At 48.8% G+C, this 19,384-nt stretch overlaps 1 protein-coding gene across 6 annotated transcripts in view; it reads right to left on the bottom strand.

The window, feature by feature from the left end:
- Positions 1 to 666: 666 nt before the first annotated feature.
- The window catches only part of LRRC20 (leucine rich repeat containing 20), an 89,060-nt gene continuing 70,342 nt past the window's right edge, over positions 667 to 19,384 (bottom strand). For all 6 annotated transcript variants that reach the window (XM_032139194.2, XM_032139184.2, XM_058436319.1 and 3 more), the window contains one exon: positions 667 to 3,188. In XM_032139194.2, coding sequence (XP_031995085.1) covers positions 3,034 to 3,188 — 155 coding nt within the window. In that variant the 3' untranslated portion in view covers positions 667 to 3,033. The remainder of the gene's footprint in view (positions 3,189 to 19,384) is intronic.

Genomic DNA, 19,384 nt, shown 5'->3' on the forward strand with positions numbered 1-19,384 from the left:
AGCCTGGGCAACAATAGCGAAACTCCGTCTCAAATAGTAATAATAATAATAATAATAATTAGAAACAATGGAGCATCTGGACTAAAACTCAAGGCAAACTTAAGTTGGCCTCTCAGACTTAAAAAAAGCAAAACCTGACTTTAACATTGAACCCAGAGCAGTAGTTCTCTACCTTCAGCAGGCATCGGAACCACATGGAGCGCTGGTTAAAAGAGTGCTGGGCCCCACCCCCGAGTTTCAGATTCTGCACATCTAGGGTGGAGTCGACTATTTGCATTTCTAACCAACTTCCTGGTGCTGCGGATGCTGCTGGCCCAGAGATCCCTCTTTGAGAACCATGGACTCAGAGGGACAAATTACTAAGGGAATAATTTCTGGCACAGATAAGAGAGAAATTTGGAGATAGTGGGTCTCTTCATCCTTTCCCAGATACACAGTTTCCCCCTGATGTTTAGCCATCCTGCAGTAACGCAGCTGGGGGGCACACACCAACTCTGCTTGGCTGCACCTGTGCCCACTGGTGAATAATCCACATTTCATCGGGTTCTAGCTTTCTTTACCTCATGCTTTCAACAAGAGGGCACCCCTCTTGCATGTGGGCTGGTTTGACGCCCAGGCTATAGGAGGTCTGTACAGTGAGAATGAATCGAACACCAACCAGGCAGATGAAACCAATGCATTCTTTATTGCAAACTGAAGCTTAGGGGCTCACTCACTGTGAGCTCTGATTTGGGGACGTCTGTGGCTGCCCACGCTTTCCAAGAGAGACAAGGGCAAACTCTCCAAGCAGAGGAGAAAACAACTTCCAGATGCTGCCTCTTCAAAGGCCTGAGGTGAGGACCTGGGGCAGCAGGCAGCTTGGCATGCAGGGATTAACCAGAAAGGCCAGGTCTGGAGGGCCTGGCACACTTAACCCTCATCTCCTGGTGACTGCAGGTCACTCCCTTCCTCAGGAGTGCCACGCAGACTCTGGAACAATCTAACAGGATAAGGGTCTCCCAGGGCTGGGTTAGGGAGGAGGCTGAGCACAGGCTCGGATCCCTGGAAGTGGCAGGGAGAGAACTGAGAGAACCTTCATCCTCTGCTTGGAGGACATCCCCAACCTAGGTCCTTGCTTCTCAAACTCTAAAGTGCTTATAGGAATCAGCTGGGGGTCTTGCTAAAATGCAGGGTCTGAGTCAGGAGGTATAGGGTGAGGCCTAGACTCTGCATTCCTAACAAGCTCCCAGGTGTCACTGCCGCTGCTGGTCCACAGACCACACTGAGTTGCAAGGCTCTGGTCATACATTGCATTTGTGCACATCAGAGAAGCATGCCTCTTCTTCAAGGAGAAACCCCACTCCAGGACACAAGGCAGGTGGGGCCAGCACAGCCTGGACAGGACTTCAGCCCCCACTTGCCCCCACCACCCACAGATGAACTTGGTAGCTCTGGAGATCCTGTCTTGACCTCCTCATCCTGAAAACCCTTTGCCCAGAGTTTGACCAACCAGGCCTTGGGATATGAGCAGAATGAACAGTCTCTTGAGATACTTAGCACTCAGTGATAGCCCAACAATGGCCCAACCTATCAGTTCCTTGCCAAGAGACAAGAGACCTGGGTAGGGACGAGGGAACTGGGAGCATTCTGAGCAGGGATTACTGCTCTGAGCAGTGGTCTGAGCTCTCAACATCTTAGCCTTAGGAGTAGTAAAGTGGCCACTCGTCCACAGGACACAGGAAGGATTTCGGTGGCCTGGCTTTGCCTCAAGCCCTGGGGCCTCAGGTGTCTCTGGAGATTCAAACAAAGGTGCAGATCAGGTGGGGTCTGGGCACTGAGTCGGCTTGCTCCACAGATGAGGAGAAGGTGGGAGGTAGATACCTGAGGACCAAGCAGTCAAGGTTCTTCAAGCCACAGGTGTTCTCAGGAAGCAAGAGCCCCGGGCCCTCTCCTGGTAGGGGACCAACCATCCCCGCTTGCCGGGTACTGTCCCAGTTTTAGCACTGAAAGTTCCATGTCCTGGGAAACCAAGACAGCTGGTCACCCTGTTGCCTGACCACACCCTAAGATGCCAGGTTGAAGGCCTCAAAAGAACTAGGGCTTTGGGCTTTGGCCTGGGAGCTGGCTGGCTACAAATCCCATGGTCCACATTGCCTTCTGCCCCCAGGGGGCCATGACAAGGCAGCCAGGCTGCTGCTGGGTGGGACGGTAGTGAGGGTGGCCATCTAATCACTTTAGACCAGAGCTGCAGGTGCAATTGGCTCTGCTGTTCTCTGGGCCACCTCTCCCGCAGCTCAGGAGTGACGCTAGAGGGATGGAGCACTCAGGACTTCCCACCCCGCCAATTTGTTAACTGTGGGGAACGACAGAGCTGACATGACTTGCTCCCCATTCCCAGCCTGCTGGTCCTCGGGCTCCTACGTGAATGTTCTTGCCCTGCAGCAGTGCCAGCCCATATTCCCACCACAGCTGTCCCAGGACTCCTAGTTCAGGTTCCCACCAGTTCAGGGACCACAGGACTGAAGACTGGGCCCTGCGGAGGGCCGCATCCAGGTCAGTTCTCAGGAAGCAATAAATAGATGGAGATTGTCTTCTCTTCTCAGGGCAGCGACTGGCTCTCAGCACTAAAAACAAGGCCTCAAACCCACAGGGGCTCAGAAAATACCCGGCAATGCCCACCTGTGCCTGCTGATCTGGAGGTAACTTGGAGGCACGTACTGCTTAAAAACCTCCAGGGAGCCCAAAGGAGGTAAAAGGTCCTTTTTTTTTTCAAGTGACAAGGCTCAGAGAGGGCAGGAGATCTGCCTGAGTTTGCACAGCAGCTGTGAGTGCCGAGTCCAGGCTGCAGGCCCCACCTTGCCTCTTCCCTTGGGCATTCCAGAGCCCACTACTGCTGTAAGCTATCTATCCAGACCAGCTGCACCCCACCCACCACGTGCTGCTCGGCCCACCCGCCCCCAGCCCCCAAGCTTGGCCTCCCATGGGCCTCCCTCCCTTCCAGGGTTCCAGGCCAGTGGCCTCTGTCCCTTGCTGGGTGGGCATGAGGAGGGTGGCCTAAGGTAGGGGGGCTCTTGCGCCTTCCGGAGACATGAGCATGTCAAACTTGATGAGCGGCGGGGCGATCACGCGCACCTCGGCATTGAGTGGGTTGAAGCGGAGGTTGATGCTGCGCAAGGCTGGCATGGCGGCCAGCTTCTCCACGGGCACATCTGTTGGGGACAGAATGGACAGGTTAGAGTGGTGGAGGCCAACCAGACAGAAAAGAAGGACAATGGGCCATGAGGACTCTGAGCACCTGATGGTGAGGGGCAGCTCTCCATTGCCCACTGCACGTGGGCTCAGCTCCTGGTGCCCAGCCCTGTGCGAAGGGCCATCGGGCCCACCAGGATATAACAACCACATGGAGGAAAGCATCCTAAAAAATAAGAAACAACTGCTTCAAAAAGTTAAACATAGGATTGGCATACAACCCAGCAATTTTACTCCTAGGTAGAACTGAAAGAATTAAAAACGGGCATTCAAACAAATAATTTTACACAAATGTTCATAGCAGCACTATTTATAAGAGTCAAATGTCCATCAACAGATGAATGAATAAACAACATGATATATACTATGTTGTCCATATATATGTCCATATATAGATGTTATATGGAATACTATGCAGCCTTTTAAAGGAACGAAATTCTGATACAGGCTACAACATGAATGAACCTTGAAAACATTGTGCTAGGCCAGTCATGGTGGCTCATGCCTATAATCCCAGCACTTTGGGAGGCTGAGGCAGGTGGATCACAAGGTCAGGATTTCAAGACCTGCCTGGCCAAGATGGTGAAACCCTGTCTCTACTAAAAATACAAAAACATTAGCCGGGCATGGTGGTGGGCGCTTGTAATCCCAGCTACTGGGGAGGCTGAGGCAGAGAACTGCTTGAACCCACAAGGCGGAGGTTGCAGTGAGCGGAAATCGCACCACTGCACTCCAGCCTGGGCAACAGAGCAAGGCTGTGTCTCAAAAAAAAAAAAAAAAAAAAAAAGAAAATATTATGCTAAAGAAAGAAGGCAGGCACAAAAAGACAAATACCGTATGACTCTACTTATGTGAGGTACGCAGAGTAGTTAAATTCATAGAAACAGAAAGTAGAACAGAGGTTCCCAGGGGCTAGGAGAAGGGGAAGTAGGGATTTATTGCTTAATAGCTACAGTTTCTGTTGGGGTGATGAAAATATTTTGGAAACAGATAGGGGTGATGGTTGCACAACATGGTGAAAGCAATTAATGCCACTGAGCTACAGTATGCTTAAAAATGGTTAAAATCGGGCCGGGCGCGGTGGCTCACGCTTGTAATCCCAGCACTTTGGGAGGCCGAGGCGGGCGGATCACGAGGTCAGGAGATCGAGACCACGGTGAAACCCCGTCTCTACTAAAAATACAAAAAATTAGCCGGGCGTGGTGGCGGGCGCCTGTAGTCCCAGCTACTCGGAGAGGCTGAGGCAGGAGAATGGCATGAGCCCGGGAGGCGGAGCTTGTAGTGAGCCAAGATTGCGCCACTGCACTCCAGCCTGGGGGACAGAGCGAGACTCCGTCTCAAAAAAAAAAAAAAAATGGTTAAAATCAGCCAGGCTATAGTCTCAGCTAGTCAGGAGGCTGAGGCAGGAGACTCTCTTGAGCCCAGGAGTTCGAAGTCAGGATGGGCAACATAGTGAGATCCCAGTCTCTATTTCTTTAAAAAAAAAAAAAAGTTAAAATGGCACATTTTATTATATATATTTTATCACAATTAAAAAATAATGTAATATGCCAAAACCACTGAATTGCATATTTTAAATGGGTGAATTGTATTTTAAATGGGTGAATATGTGTCAATAAAACTATTAAAAAACAAAGACTATTATGTGCATAAAGAATATTTTTGCCGAGAGAGGAAGTCTTATACAGTGGCCTATGGAAATTCTTCTTAACTATGGGAATGCCATTCTGTATCATGCCATCTCCTCCATCATACCCATAAAGAGTCCCTAAAGAAGCAGACATGACTATCTCGGGTCTATCTAAGGGAGGTTAGTTACAGTTAGAATTTATCAGGACTCCTGATAATGTGCCCTACCTATACCACTGCTCCATAAGAGCTATCTGGAAAGTTCCAGACTATATTGGATCATCCCTATGCTGGATCATCACTTAGAGATGGAATGTCCTCTGGAATCAAAACAAACATATTTCCTGTCCCAGCTCTAGTTTCCAAAATTTAACGTGTAGAATTTGGAAATCAAGTTTCAAGCTGTCATCCACCTAACTTACATAAGATACTAGGGCATTTTCCAACACTCATAAAAAATGCCACAGTGCAATAAATATAAAGACAGTAGTGATCTACTAATTAATTCCAGGTCCAATATTCTCAGTTATAACTGAAGAGGCAGCGCAGCCTAGTGTCATAGACATGAAATTTAACAGACAGCCCTAAGCTGATGCCCCAGCTTTACCACCTAAAAATTTGTATTACTTCCCGTACCTTGTTTTCCTAATCTTGAAAATGGACATAACTAATATTTCCTCAAACAGAATTAAATTGGGGAGCAACTGCTTAAAGGATATGGGGACTCCTTTGGGGTGACACAAGTATTTTGGAATTAGATAGAGGTGATGATTACACAACACTGTGAATGTCCTAAATGCCAATCAATTGTACAGTTTATGTGGTTAATTTAAGTGGTTCATTTTATGTTATGTGAATTTTGCCTCAGTTTTTTTTTTTTTTTAAAGGACCAGAATAAGGCAGCAGCTACTAATACTTGGTAACCTGTTATAGTTCCTCCCGCCTAACCTTTAGGATCACTCAGACAACACTAGGATGCTTGCCCTCGATGCATGCCCTATCTAGGCTGAGGCCCTGGCTGCATCTGCTCTTCCCCGATCCAACTCCATGAGCAGCCAGATCCCATAAAACCTCCCACCCTAGCACAGGACAGGGCCAGACCTCATCCCACGGAGTCCTACACAACCTCAGGCCAATAGTTAGAGCAAGAGCCAGCTCCTGTCCGCTCCTAGGCACAAAATATTGCCCAGAGTTGGAGGGGTTTTGTTTTTGTGGTTGTTTTGTTTTTAATTTTAGAACACACTGGTGGATATTATACACATATTTTACTTTAGGCAAATGGTACTGTGCTACATAGATATCAGGCCACTTCTTTATATATATATATATATTTTTTTTTTTTTTACTAAGCACCAATAACAATCTTTTTTAAATATTATTTTTAATTTTTAATTGTGGTAAAATACAAATACCATACTAACCATTTTTAGGTGTACAGTTCAGCAGCATGAATACATTCACATTGTTGTACAACCAATCTCCAGAACTCGATCTTGCAAAACTGAAACTCTATACCCATTTAAACAAGAACTCCCTATCCCTCCCTCCTCCCAGCACCTGGCAACCACCACTCTACCTTCTGTCTCTATGAATTTGACTACTCTAGGTGCCTCATATAAGAGGAATCACATAGTATTTGCCTTTTTGTGATGGGCTTATGCCACTGAGCATAATGTCCTCAAGGCTCATCCACATTACAGCATGTGGCATTGATAATGCAGGATTATTCAGCCTTAAAAAGGAAGAAACGTCAGGCGCGGTGGCTCACACCTGTAATCCCAGCACTTTGGGAGGCCAAGGCGCGTGGATCACCTGAGGTCAGGCGTTCGAGACCAGCCTGACCAACACGGCGAAACCCTGTCTCTACTAAATACAAAAAATTAGCCGGGTGTGGTGGCACATGCCTGAAATCCCAGCTACTTGGGAGGCTGAGGCAGGAGAATCTCTTGAACCTGGGAGGCGGAGGATGCAGTGAGCCGAGATCGCACCACTGCACTTCAGCCTGGGCAACAAGAGTGAAACTCTATCTAAATAAATAAATAATAAAAAGGAAGAAACTTCAGACACATGTCATAACGTGAATGAACCTTGAGGTTCACCTGTCAGTGGTCACTTGGGTTGCTCCCATCGCTTGGCTTTGATGAACAATGCTGCTAAGAACACGAGTGCGCCAATATCTCTTCAAGACCCTGCTTTCCATTCTTCTAGGTATATATGTGATGTATACCCTGATGTATGTGACCCCCACCCATATAAAAATAGAAAACATTTCAAGAACCCCCAGTAGGGTTCCCTTGTGCCCCTTTCCAGTTTATACCCTCTAATCTTCTTCATCATTAATTTAGTCTATTCCTGAACTTCATATAAATGGAACCACATAGCACGGGCCAGGCTTTCATTCAAATGTCTTTAGGACTTTCAGTTTCAGAAAGTCTCAAATTTTTTTACTCAGGAAAGTTGAATATTATTGTCTTAAGTCTCTTCTCCCCTCCTTTTTTCATTTGGAAATAATTTCAAATGTATAAAATGTTGCAAAACTAAAAATAAAAACCAGCAAAAATACCAGATGGCCGTTAGCTAGATTCGCCAATTTTTTTTTTTTTTTGAGATGGAGTCTCTCGCTCTGTCACCCAGGCTGGAGTGCAGTGGTGTGATCATGGCTCACTGAAACCTCCGCCTCCCAGGTTCAAACGATTTTCCTGCCTCAGCCTCCCAAGTAGCTGGGACTACAGGCGCCCACCAGCACGCCCGGCTAATTTTTTATATTTTTAGTAGAGACGGGGTTTCACCGTGTTAGCCAGGATGGTCTCAATCTCCTGACTTGTGATCTGCCCAAGTCTGCCTCCCAAAGTGCTGGGATTACAGGTGTGAGCCACCGCGCCCGACCTAGATTCGCCAATTGTTATCATTTTATCCTATTTGCTCTATCATTTGTGCGTGCATTTTCTGTCTCTTTCTCTCCCCCACCACCCCCATACACACACACGTTTTTTTTCTGAATCATTTGAGTGTACCATACATACGTCATGGCCCTCAGTGTGTATTTCTTAGGAACTGGGACATTCTCTTACATAACCACAGCGCAGTTAAGGGTTCCAGGTATTCACATTCATAGAATGTGTATCTAACCCATGGCCCACAGTTCAGTGTGGTCAGGTGCCCTAACATCCTGTACAGCACTTCCCCCTCTAGTACCAGAGCCAGTCTGGAATCAAGGACTGCATTTACTTCCAACTCTTTGGGCCCCTTTGTCTTTTATGACATTGACATTGGAGAAGTAGTATACTACCCCCTTCCCTTTTTAAAAGTTCCTCATTTTGTGTTTGTCTGATGTTTCTTCACGATTCAACCGAGACTTCACATCTTCAGCTGAAGACTGCACAGGTGCATGTCCTTCCTGGGGTATCATGTCAGAGGCACACCAAATTCATCTTTATTGTTACTTTTGATCACTTGATCAATGTGTAACTTGCTTTCTCCACTATATAATTACTATCGTGTTTTTTTTTCTCCCTTGCATCTAACAAGAAGTCTGTGGGACACATCTTAAGAGTGTGCAAATATCCTAAATGTTGGTTCTCACCAACATTTAGCATTCATCACCCTTAGACTTAGCATCCACTAAAGATTCTTACCTGACCTGATCTTTATGATGGCTGCAAAATGATTTCCTAATGTCAACAGTCCTCAGCATTCTACTTCTCTTCCATTTATCTGTTATCAATATAGACTCCTATGTTTCTAGTGATTTACAATTCATTATTGGACTTCATTATTGGACTTCATTATTCTGATGCTCAAATTGTCCAGATTTGACCAGTGGGAGCCCCTTTGGCCTGGCTCCTGTATCTTTTGACATGGCTCCAGCACTTTTTGGATGCACTGCCTGACTTTCTAGGAAGGCACGTCTTGAGCCTTCCCTGTTCCCAGCCCTGGAATCAGCCACTTCTCCAAGAAGTCCTGGGTCCTTTCAATGGGGAAGTGCTCAATAGTAAGTGTGACTGACTAAGCCATGTTTTACATTCCATCCACGAGGACTGTGTACATCGAATCCATCTGCTTTTGACTGCTGCTTAGTATACCATGCTGTGTACCCACCACACTCTACCTCTCTACTCTGCCAGCAATGACACCCAAGTGGCCTCCATCTGTCCTTAGGAGCTAATGTGGGAAAGTCTTTGGATGTATGCCCAGGAGCAAGACTGATTGCTCTGTCAAAGAGTATGTGTATATACCTCCACTCTGCTCTCTAGAACTCCTGTCAAATCTCCCAGGAGCTTCCTATCCTGCACCCCCAACAAAGGCTTTCAAAGAGGCTGCTGACCTGTCCTGAGAGAAACAGTTTCCTGGAGATGTTCTCAAATTGCTTCTGGAATCTTCCAGGCCTCCTTGTTCTCCTGTGGGTCACAGCACAGAACAAAGCTATCCCTTCTTGTCCATGACACTTCTGAAGCCTGGAGCTTAGAAAACACCACCACCTTATTTAGGCAAAGGCCCCCAGATCCTTCGCTTCATGTGATAGTTGGGAGTGGGTGGGCGGTGGTTGTTAAGATAAACAAGCTCTGGAGTCAGAAGGATACGCCCGGCTTTCCAGTGACTGTGGTGCCTCAGGCAGGATCCCTGCACCTGAGCTTTCTCATCTGTAAAATGGAGTCATACTGCTCACCTTGCAGGGAGGCCCCAGAAGTTGACAAGACGCCTGCATGCAGTACAACAGCACAGTGCTCCAGCAACATGTGTCCAGCTAGTGCACTGTCACTGGTCTGGGGCCTGAATCTGCTGAGCAGCAGCCCAGATCCCTGGGGATAAGCCCACAGAGTTTGGCCAGCAGAGTCTCAACCCAGATAACCCAGATGTTGGCTCACATAGAAAGGAAGAAGGGTTGAGCCTCAGATGTCCCCTAAAAGCACTATGGCTCCCGGAGCCCCTCACCACCACTCACAGAAGGCCAAAGCCCCAAATTTGGCCTCCGCTGAGAGCACCAACTAGAAAGTTCCTGGACACACTCATATTCATAGGCCATTGACAAGAAACTTTACAGATCATGGCAGAGAGACCACGGGAAGTAGGAGGGTCCTGAAAGTTGTGAAAACCCAGGCTCAGTGGGAGGAAGTAATTTTGCCTGGGGTCACCCAGCTAGTGGGTAGCAGGGCTGACACAGAGACGGAGAAGACTCTTGACCACAGAGAACAGCTATGCAGGAGTCCCCGGGCCCAGTAAACTGGCAGCCAGATTCCTTAACAGGAGGAGCTTGCCCACCCTTAGACTCTGGGGTCACCTGGCCTCTCAGTTCCCTGAAGGCAGGCTCTGCGTATGAGACCAGGGGCCCAGTCCATGGCCTTGAATGCTGGGGGACACAGGAATTGCTTACTCCAGGAGCTGTGTCCCCAATAAGAAGACTGGCTATAGGGCAGCCAGGGTCGGGGGGTGTGGCGGGGAGGGGCTGGTCATCATCTGCCTGGAGCAGGAACCACGTGACAGGTGAGCGAGCCAGCAAGGAGGGGTGGGAGAGGCCAGGAGTCCACGGCAAATGGAGGCTCAGGTAGGAAAAGACGCAGAGACAGGCTGTTTTCAGAAGGCAGAATTATAAGCAGACATGACTCCTCAGAGAAGAGGAAAAGCAAGAACAAGTGATAGGAGTGCCCATTCACCTCCTTCGCTTTCTCTGGAGCTCATGAGGGTACAAATGTCATACCACATAGCTGCCAGCAGCCTGGCCTCGCTTGTCCCGGCCTCTTGCTGGGTGTGGAGACTAAAGAAAGGTGCTGCCTATGGTAGTTCTTGAGTCTCTTCTTTCAAGCAGGGCCCCCATTTTCCCTGTTAATAATGGCTGGGAAGAAAAGGGCTAATTCCTTGGACTCTTGCACATCTTCATATTCAGGAGCTCTGTTGTAGCCATTCCCCAGCAGCACAGCCAGCAGCGTGGGCAGGGGTACAGATGCCATCCCCTCTGCCCCTGATCACCCAGAGTAAGAAAGACCCCTTGCACTTGGCTTTTATTTCATGGGGCATCAACCTCCATTGGACACAGGAGGAAATCAAGGCGCAAGGAGGTGTAGCACCTTTGTCTAAATGGGCCCAGCAAAGCGGGCTGCTTCTGGGAACAGATGTTGGAGGCCCTACGCTAGACAGTTCCTCACAATGACCCATTTCTCAGGTAAGAAAACTTGATTCTCAGTTTCTTGATGCCCAAGGTCGCCATGCCAGTAAGTGGTGGAGGCAGGACAGTTCCTGATCCCAGAGCCCAAACACTTCAACCCACAACGCAGAGGGGCAAGGCCAAGGCCAGAACCTGGTCTCCTTGCACTGGCCACTGGCCCCCAGAAGATAACAATGACAGGCAAGTTTCGCTGAGTGATTCAGTAAGGACTGGAGCCTGGGCTAAGAGATCACAACCTCAGTTGTCAAGATATTCCCACTTGAGAAATGGTGGCTCAGAGCTGCTGTCACCCCTTCTCCCCATCCGCTACTGAAGACCACTGATCCTTCCCCAGTTTCTCCAGAGGAGGCTGAACATGGGCTTGCTAAGGACCCTCCCTACTCTGGACTCCGTGTCTCCTCTGTCCCTCAGCTGGGAAGGCCAGTGGCCCACACAGTGGCTAGTACTTCTGAGGATGGGAGGGGGGTCCCCTTGTCATGCTGCTGCCACAGGCTTGCTGGGCATGGCAGGAAGACCCACTGCAGCCCAGCCCCGGAACACATCCCTGCGACTCCAGGCCTAGTGGGAGCGGCACTGCCGGGGTCTCAGCTTGTTGTTTCCACGTCTGCCACAGAGCTGGCCTCTCCAGGGTCTGTGGCATTCTCTGAACCACCCTACTGAAGGCCAGTAATAGCTTTCACAGGCACAGAGCAGGGATTAGGTATAGCTCTTTCCCCTAATTGAACTGCAAAAGTCATTTGAGCAGCTTAGAGGAAGGGGCGATGGGACCATCAAACATGCCATAGCTGGCAGAACCAACACATCAGAGCAGTCAAACTCGCAAGTGACAAGCCCAAGAAGGCAACTGGGAGTTTCTGGATAAAGCTGAAAGATCATTTATGCTCACAGCATCCTGACAAGAGAGGGAGATAGCTGGAGGCTGCAGAGGAGAATATGAAATGACCTGCATTTTGTGGATGGGGAAACTGAGCCTTGGAGAGGTTAAATAAATGTCCTGAGGCTAGACAGCCCAGTGGTCTCTGGACTCTGTTGTGGAGAGGAAAGGGACCTCAGCTTTGCCTTCAGTACCATGGGCCATGCTCCCATCACCACTCACCACGTCCTGCTGCTCCTCAAATCCCAGCTCAAGGGCTGCTTCCTTTGCTACTCCCTTGCATCCCCCTCCAAACTCTCTGAACATTTTCTTTATACCACACTCATATCATGCACCATGCTCTGCAACCTGTGAATATGTCTGTTCACTCCTGTCAACGTGACATAAAGCACAGTGCTCACGGGTGCTCCATATCTGTTGGATGAATGAATGTCTAACCTTTTGAACTAGACCATGAGTCCATTCAGGCTGAGACCACCTTGAGCTGGGCAAACAGCAGATTCACCATCAATGCTCCTTAATCAACTCTGTGACCACAGCTACACTCAAGAGTTGGGGCCCATTCCCTGGCCTCCCTCATTCTGTGCACATTTGCCAGTCAGGGCCAGGCCTCTGTGGACCAACGCTATGATAAGACACTTATCCTAGTCTTCCCCTTTGACACTAGTAATCTAATTTAGAAAACGCAAAGATATTGATGAACAAAAGTAAAATCATCACATCCCATCACCTAAAATGAATCACTATTAATGTCTTGGTATATGGCCTTCCCCACTGTTTAATGTGTTTGTGTATGTGTGTATATACACTCACACACCTATGTATTTCCAAATAGCCTCCCAGATAGCATGCTATGACATGCTGCTCTTCATGACATGCCGTAAATATAGTTTCAGGTTACAAAGTGGTGACTTTCTATGGCTGCATCACAGTCCATGGGATGGATGTGTACCACTTTGGCTCCTGTTCCTGTTGTTGGACATCCAGGTTGTTTTCAAGATTCCACTTTTTTTTTTTTTTTTTTTTTTTTTTTTGAGACAGAGTCTTGCTCTGTTGCCCAGGCTGGAGTGCAATGGCACGATCTCGGCTCACTGCAACCTCTGCCTCCTGGGTTCAAGTGATTCTCCTGCCTCAGCCTCCCTAGTCGCTGGGATTACAGATGCACGCCACCACACCCAGCTAATTTTTGCACTTTTAGTAGAGATGGGGTTTCACCATATTGGCCAGGCTGGTCTCGAACTCCTGCCCTCAAGTGATCTGCCTGCCTCGGCCTCCCAAAATGCTGGTATTACAGGCGTGAGCCACCACACTTGGCCTCCAGCATTCCGCTATTCCAGATAATGAGAGGCTTTGAGTCTACAGGGCATTCTGGGGTTACTTCGATCTCTTTCAGCCTACGACTGTAGAATGTAGGATGTGAGGTTCTAGAATCCTTTTACGAAGCCAGAGGAATGTTCCTTGAACTTTCCCATGGCCCCCAAGTGTATGGGCTTCTGTTGCAAGGCCTCATGTCTTAGGTGGGGACTAAAGTCAAGGACTCAGTGGCCTATGGCAAGGCAAAAACCTCAAGCAGAATTAAACTATGCACCGGCTGGCCCTCCTCCCACTGCAGACAGCCACCCTGGACTCCCACCTATGTCTGTGGGAAGTTTAATCAATAATAGTAGAAGCAGAGTGGGCAGTGTTTACAGAAAATTACTTCCCTGAGGTCAGCTTGCCCCTGTCTCACTAATTGTTAGCAATATTGACAGGTAAACTTGTTTCACATCAGTGGAACCAGCTGAGAAGCAGGATGATTAAAAACGATGGCTCCAGAGCGCTTTCCTGGTCCAGTGTGGTGCCCACAGTGGGACCCTGTGAGAAGGAGGGGTCAGGACCTGGGGGAGTGTCAAGGGTGGTGAGTGCCTAGCACAGAGGTAACCAGAATTTCTGGCTGGCCTCTGATTCCAGCATTGCTGGAGAATCCAGGCCAGCCCTGGCCCCACATCTCAGCCTCAAGGCAGCTCTGGCGCCTGGACACAAAAACAACGAAGATCAAGGAGGCCCTGCGGTGCTGCGCTGAGCTGCACACCCCCTCTCAAAATGCCACAAGAGACAAGCAAGCAGACTGTGGTAACCTGGTGGGGACGGGGGTCATGCCACAACAAGAAGGCTCCGGGGCCACACACACAGGTCTCTCAGACCACCCCACCACACCCTGCTGGGCAGAGTCAGGTGGGGACAGGGGCTGAGCCTTCCCTACCTCCACAGGGCCTTGGACTGGGCATCCTGGAAGGGGTGGGGCAGAAGCAAACGGAAGTAGAACAGCTCCAGCCCTCAGAGAGCCAGGAGCACACTGCACAGCCTTGACAATCCTGCAGGCTGAGTTCTAGCCTGCAGAAAAAGCTGGGTGGACTGGAGTTATGAGTCTCCTGCTGACAATGAGCCATTTGGCAGGGTGAACAGCGCCAGGGACACAGGCCCTACTGCCATTTAAAGCTGTGCACCCTCAGGCAAGCCCCTTCACATCTCTGAACCACAACCTTTCATCTTTAAGACCGTCCTTCCACCTCATGATCTGTGAGGTGGGACCATTGGTGCTCTCCAGGGAGGAGGGGTTAGTGAGGTGCAGGAAGTATGGCGGGCACCCCCATTGATAGGATGGGAAGCATGGGATGTTTTAACAATCTACCAATAAACCTAGAGACATTTTTCTGTCCTTAAGTAGGAGCTGCAGGGAAAGAAAAGCAATGAGAAAAACCCTTGGCTTTGATTCCTCCTCTGTGCCCCAGGTTGGCCAGCAAGGGTGGGCTAACGGGCATCGAGGGGGCCACCCACCACAGCCTTTCCCTCCAAAGACTCCCCTGCACGCTGATCTGACATGCAACCAAAGCCAGATCATAACAATTCTTTGCCAAAATGACTCAGTCTTCTTATTGGCCACTCTGGACACAGCCAAATAAGCAGCTGAAACTGCTGGGCCCATGCCTGACACTTATCCTCCCCGCCCTCTGCACCCTCCTCCTTCCTTCTGCACTCCCGCCACTGGAAGGCCCATGCCCTCCCACACGCTGCTCTCAGGCCTCTCTTAGTTCCCCTGCTTTGGTTAAGGTGCTCTGGGAAGAGCCTCAGAAAAGAATGACAATTCTGCTGTCCCCTGTCATGTGCCTGTGTTCCCTGCCTCGGAGTTGGTGGTGCACACCTGGGGCGGAAGGGTTCATCAGAAGTTCTGGTCTAGCTCAGTGGTTCTATCTAGCCTGTACACTGGAATCATCTGGATAAAGCTGCCTCTGCAAAAGTTATGACAGGGAGGCCGGGCACGGTGGCTCACGCCTGTAATCCCAGCACTTTGGGAGGCCGAGGCAGGCGGATCATGAGATCAGGAGATCGAGACCATCCTGGCTAACATAGTGAAACCCCGTCTCCACTAAAAATACAAAAAAATTAGCCAGGCATGGTAGCGGGTGCCTGCAGTCCCAGCTACTTGGGAGGCTGAAGCAGGAGAATGGCGTGAACCTGGGAGGCGGAGCTTGCAGTGAGCCGAGATTGCGCCACAGTACTCCAGCCTGGGCGACAGCAAGACTCTGTCTCAATAAATAAATAAATAAATAAATAAATAAATAAATAAATAAATAAATAAAATAAAATAAAGTTATGACAGGCAGAGAAATCTGACATAGCTGACTCCATCTTGCTTCTAGCCTCACAAGCTGTCCTTGATCATTCTTGAGCATAAGCCAAGCTAACTGTGGGAGGAATTTGTTTATAGTTTAACCTGAAAACAAAGACAATAACAGCCGCTTCCCAAAACTAACTCCCTCCTTGCTCAGGGACCACCTTTGTAAAACTAACAAGTTAGCCACAAGGTTAGAATTATGCTTTGGGGGAGGCCGAGGTGGGCAGATCACGAGGTCAGGAGATCGATTCCGTCCTGGCTAACACGGTGAAACCCCATCTTTACTAAAAATACAAAAAAATTAGCCGGGCATGGTGGCAGGCGCCTGTGGTCCCAGCCACTCAGGAGGCTGAGGCAGGAGAATGGCGTGAACCCGGGAGGCGGAGCTTGCAGTGAGCCGAGATCGCGCCACTGCACTCCAGCCTGGGTGACAGAGCGAGACTCCGTCTCAAAAAAAAAGAATTATGCTTCGGAAGTCATGTAGCCAGGGATCACAAGATTCCTAACCTCCCCAACTGCTCCTACAGATAACATCACAACTGTAAAACCTATGATTGGTGTTTGAGGTATCTTTCAGACTCCGCATTCTGATAAACCATCTGGCACCACCTGGACCAGTGTATTAGTCCGCTTTTAGGCTGCTGATAAAGACATACCAGAGGCTGGGTAACTTATAAAGAAAAAGAGGTTTAATGGACTCACAATCATGGCAGAAGGTGAAAGGCATGTCTTACAAGGTAGCAGGCAAGACAGAATGAGAGCCAAGTGAAAGGGGAAACCCCTTATAAAACCATCAGATCTCATGAGACTTACTCCTTACCATGAGAAAAGTATGGGGGAAACTGCCCCCATGATTCAATTATCTCCCACTGGGTCCCTCCCACAACACATGGGAATTATGGGAGCTACAATTCAAGATGAGATTTGGGTGGGGACACAGCCAAACCATATCAACCAGTAACTATACCAAGAAACTGGCTCAGCTGGTCTTGTGACCTCCACACAGGAACTGACTCAGTGCAAGAAGACAGCTTCAACCTCCCATGACTTCATTCCTAACCCAACCAATCAGCATTCTCCATTCCCTAGCCCCCTGTCCGAAAAACTATCCTTGAAAAATTCTAACCTCTAAATTCTCAAGAAGGCTGATTTGAGAATTCTCTCCCATATTCTGGCTTGGCTGGCCCTGTGATTATTAAACTCTTTCTTTGCTGCAAAACCTGCTATTCTCAGTGAATTGGCTTTCCTGGGCAGCAGGCAAGAAGAAACCACTGGACAACTACACTGACAGCTTTAAAAAAATCACAAAGCCCGAATCCCACTATCAGAGACTCTAATTTAATTGGCATGAGGTGTGGTCAGGACATGGAGTTTTAAAAGCCTGCCCAATGATTTGAATGCACAGCTAGTTTGAGCACCACTGGTCTTCTCAGTGAAGATTAATGAGAGAATCTGGTGAAAATTTTTGCACAATAATTCCATTCTGGGTGCCACTCTCCCCCGACTTGCAGAGTTAACCAGAGCTAGCAGGAGCGGGGCTGACTGTCTACCTGGCCTAGGGAAACCTGTCTCATTACTTTATGCTGTTCTCTCTATCCCAAACGGGTTTCCTTCCAACCAAAGTTATGCACTTCAGCCATAATGTTCCTGTGGCTTTCTATCCTCCTATAGCTATGTGCAAAAATCTCTCCCTATGCAAAGCACTGTCCTGAATAGCTGGGACTCTGCAGCAAGACTACTTGGGTTGGAATCCTGGCTCAGATGGAGTGACCTTGGCCAAGTTATTTAATCTCCCTGTGCCTCAGTTTCCTCATCTGAGGAGAATAATAGTATCTGCCTCATAAGGTTGTCATGAGGATTAAACAAGAGCATCCTTGAAAAGTGCTTAGAGAAGAGCTGGGTGTGCAGCAAATGGTCACTAGTGCACGAGACAGTGCCAGGAGCTCCGTGAGAGCAGAGAGTGTGTTTGTTCTAGTTGTGTCTCCAGCTCGGTGCAGCTCAGCTCCAGCACAAAGTAAATCACTTAGTTAAAAACAGCAACTGGTGAATGAAGGAACATTTCCCAAATGCCTAAATTCAAAAGTGTCCCCAGAGGGTTGACAAGAATTGCATGCCACATTCTGGACTGAAATAGAGTTATAATTAAGCATTAATTGGGCTGCACTTTGGCCCACTTCCTTGTTGCTGAAAGTCACACAGCACAAGATCCTGACCTTGTGTATCCCAGTTGTTCCTGTAGATAGGATTTCTGACTTTAGGGTCCAAAGACTGTTTACAAATTGATTCACAACCCCGTTGTTCCTATAGACAGGATCGCTAACATTAGAATCATCAGCTTTTGCTGTAGGATAGCTTAAGATGTTTTTCAGATCCCCAATTTCAGCAACCAGTTTGGAGACCCCCCACAGAGAATCAGGATCAGCATGAAAGCACAGCTGCTTCCTCTCCCTGTCCCATGACCTCACCCTGCTCTCTTCCACCCATCAATGATCTCCACGCTTCAGCCCACTCCCAAACTGTTAAAAACTCTAATTCCAAATTCCTTGGGGTGATAGATTTGAGGTATCCTCTCATGTCTTCGTTCAGTGACTGTATGATTAAACCTCTTCCTCTGCTGCAACCCAGTGTCTCGGTGTACTGACTTGCTGAGTGCATCAGGCAACAAACCCATTATGGTTACATACCCATGTCCATATCCCCACAGGCCTTTTATTCCTTGGATAAGGCATCCTTGCAAAGCTGAGCTTGGAGATCAGGGCATCAGGCGGCTCTCCAGCACTCTGGACAGAGACAGGGACAGGCCATAGTGGAGAGTGGCAGTAAATGGAGCCTGGAAGCCTTTTGTTGTTTTATTTTTTAAATTTAATTTTATTATTTTTTTCTTTTGAGAATAGTCTCGCTCTGTCACCCAGGCTGGAGTGCAGTGGCGCAATCTTGGCTAACTGCAACCTCCACTTCCTGGGTTCAAGCAATTTTCCTGCGTCAGCCTCCCGAGTAGCTGGAACTACAGGTGCATGCCACCACACCTGGCTAATTTTTGTATTTTTGGTAGAGACGGGGTTTCACTACGTCGGCCAGCCAGTCTCGAACTCCTGACCTCAAGTGATCCACCCACTTCAGCATCCTAAAGTCCTGGAATTACAGGTGTGAGCCAATGCGCCCAGTCCTTTTCTTGCGTTTTAAACAAGGGTCAAAGAACTTCTTGCTGTTGGCCTGTGTGCTACCAGCAGAGCACCAACAGTATCCTGGACAGTTGGAGGTTTTGGTTCATCCAGGTTTCACCACACAGTGGTTGGCACAGAGAATGCCATTTGGGCAAAGATCAAGTGTGTGGCTTGCTACTTCCCTACAGGTGGACACAAGTGGGGCAGGGGCTGCAAACAGGAGCTTCCTGCACCCTCGTGTCTGGGGGCCATATCTAATTTGCATTAATTGCTGTTGACACTTATTTGTTTAATCCCAACCTCTCTCTCGGTGCGGCTGCACAGCCAGCAAGCGCTCCCTGCACTGTTTGTCTAATGACCACCTCCTATGTGCTTGCTAACACAATCGATGCCTGCACCTACTCCTCAATGCCTGGTGAGCACAACTCAGAGCTCTGCAGACACCAAGCGAGGGCATGCGGGGCAGAAGGCATGAAGCTGCTGGGCATGCAGGCAAGAAGCTACCACCTCGGAAGGCAAGTCATCCTGTCATGGGACTTGTGACACTCAGTGCATAGGGGTCACGGCAAGGCTCAGACTCTGGGAAGCTGGCTGTGCTCAGGGGGCAATCCAAACTCCATGCCCAGGGAGGGAACAAATCAATATCCCTCCAGACGGGCTTGGAGCCCCAGATC

This window comes from Hylobates moloch, unplaced genomic scaffold, assembly GCF_009828535.3.
Source record: "Hylobates moloch isolate HMO894 unplaced genomic scaffold, HMol_V3 SCAFFOLD_3, whole genome shotgun sequence".
In the NCBI taxonomy this organism is placed as follows: domain Eukaryota; kingdom Metazoa; phylum Chordata; class Mammalia; order Primates; family Hylobatidae; genus Hylobates; species Hylobates moloch.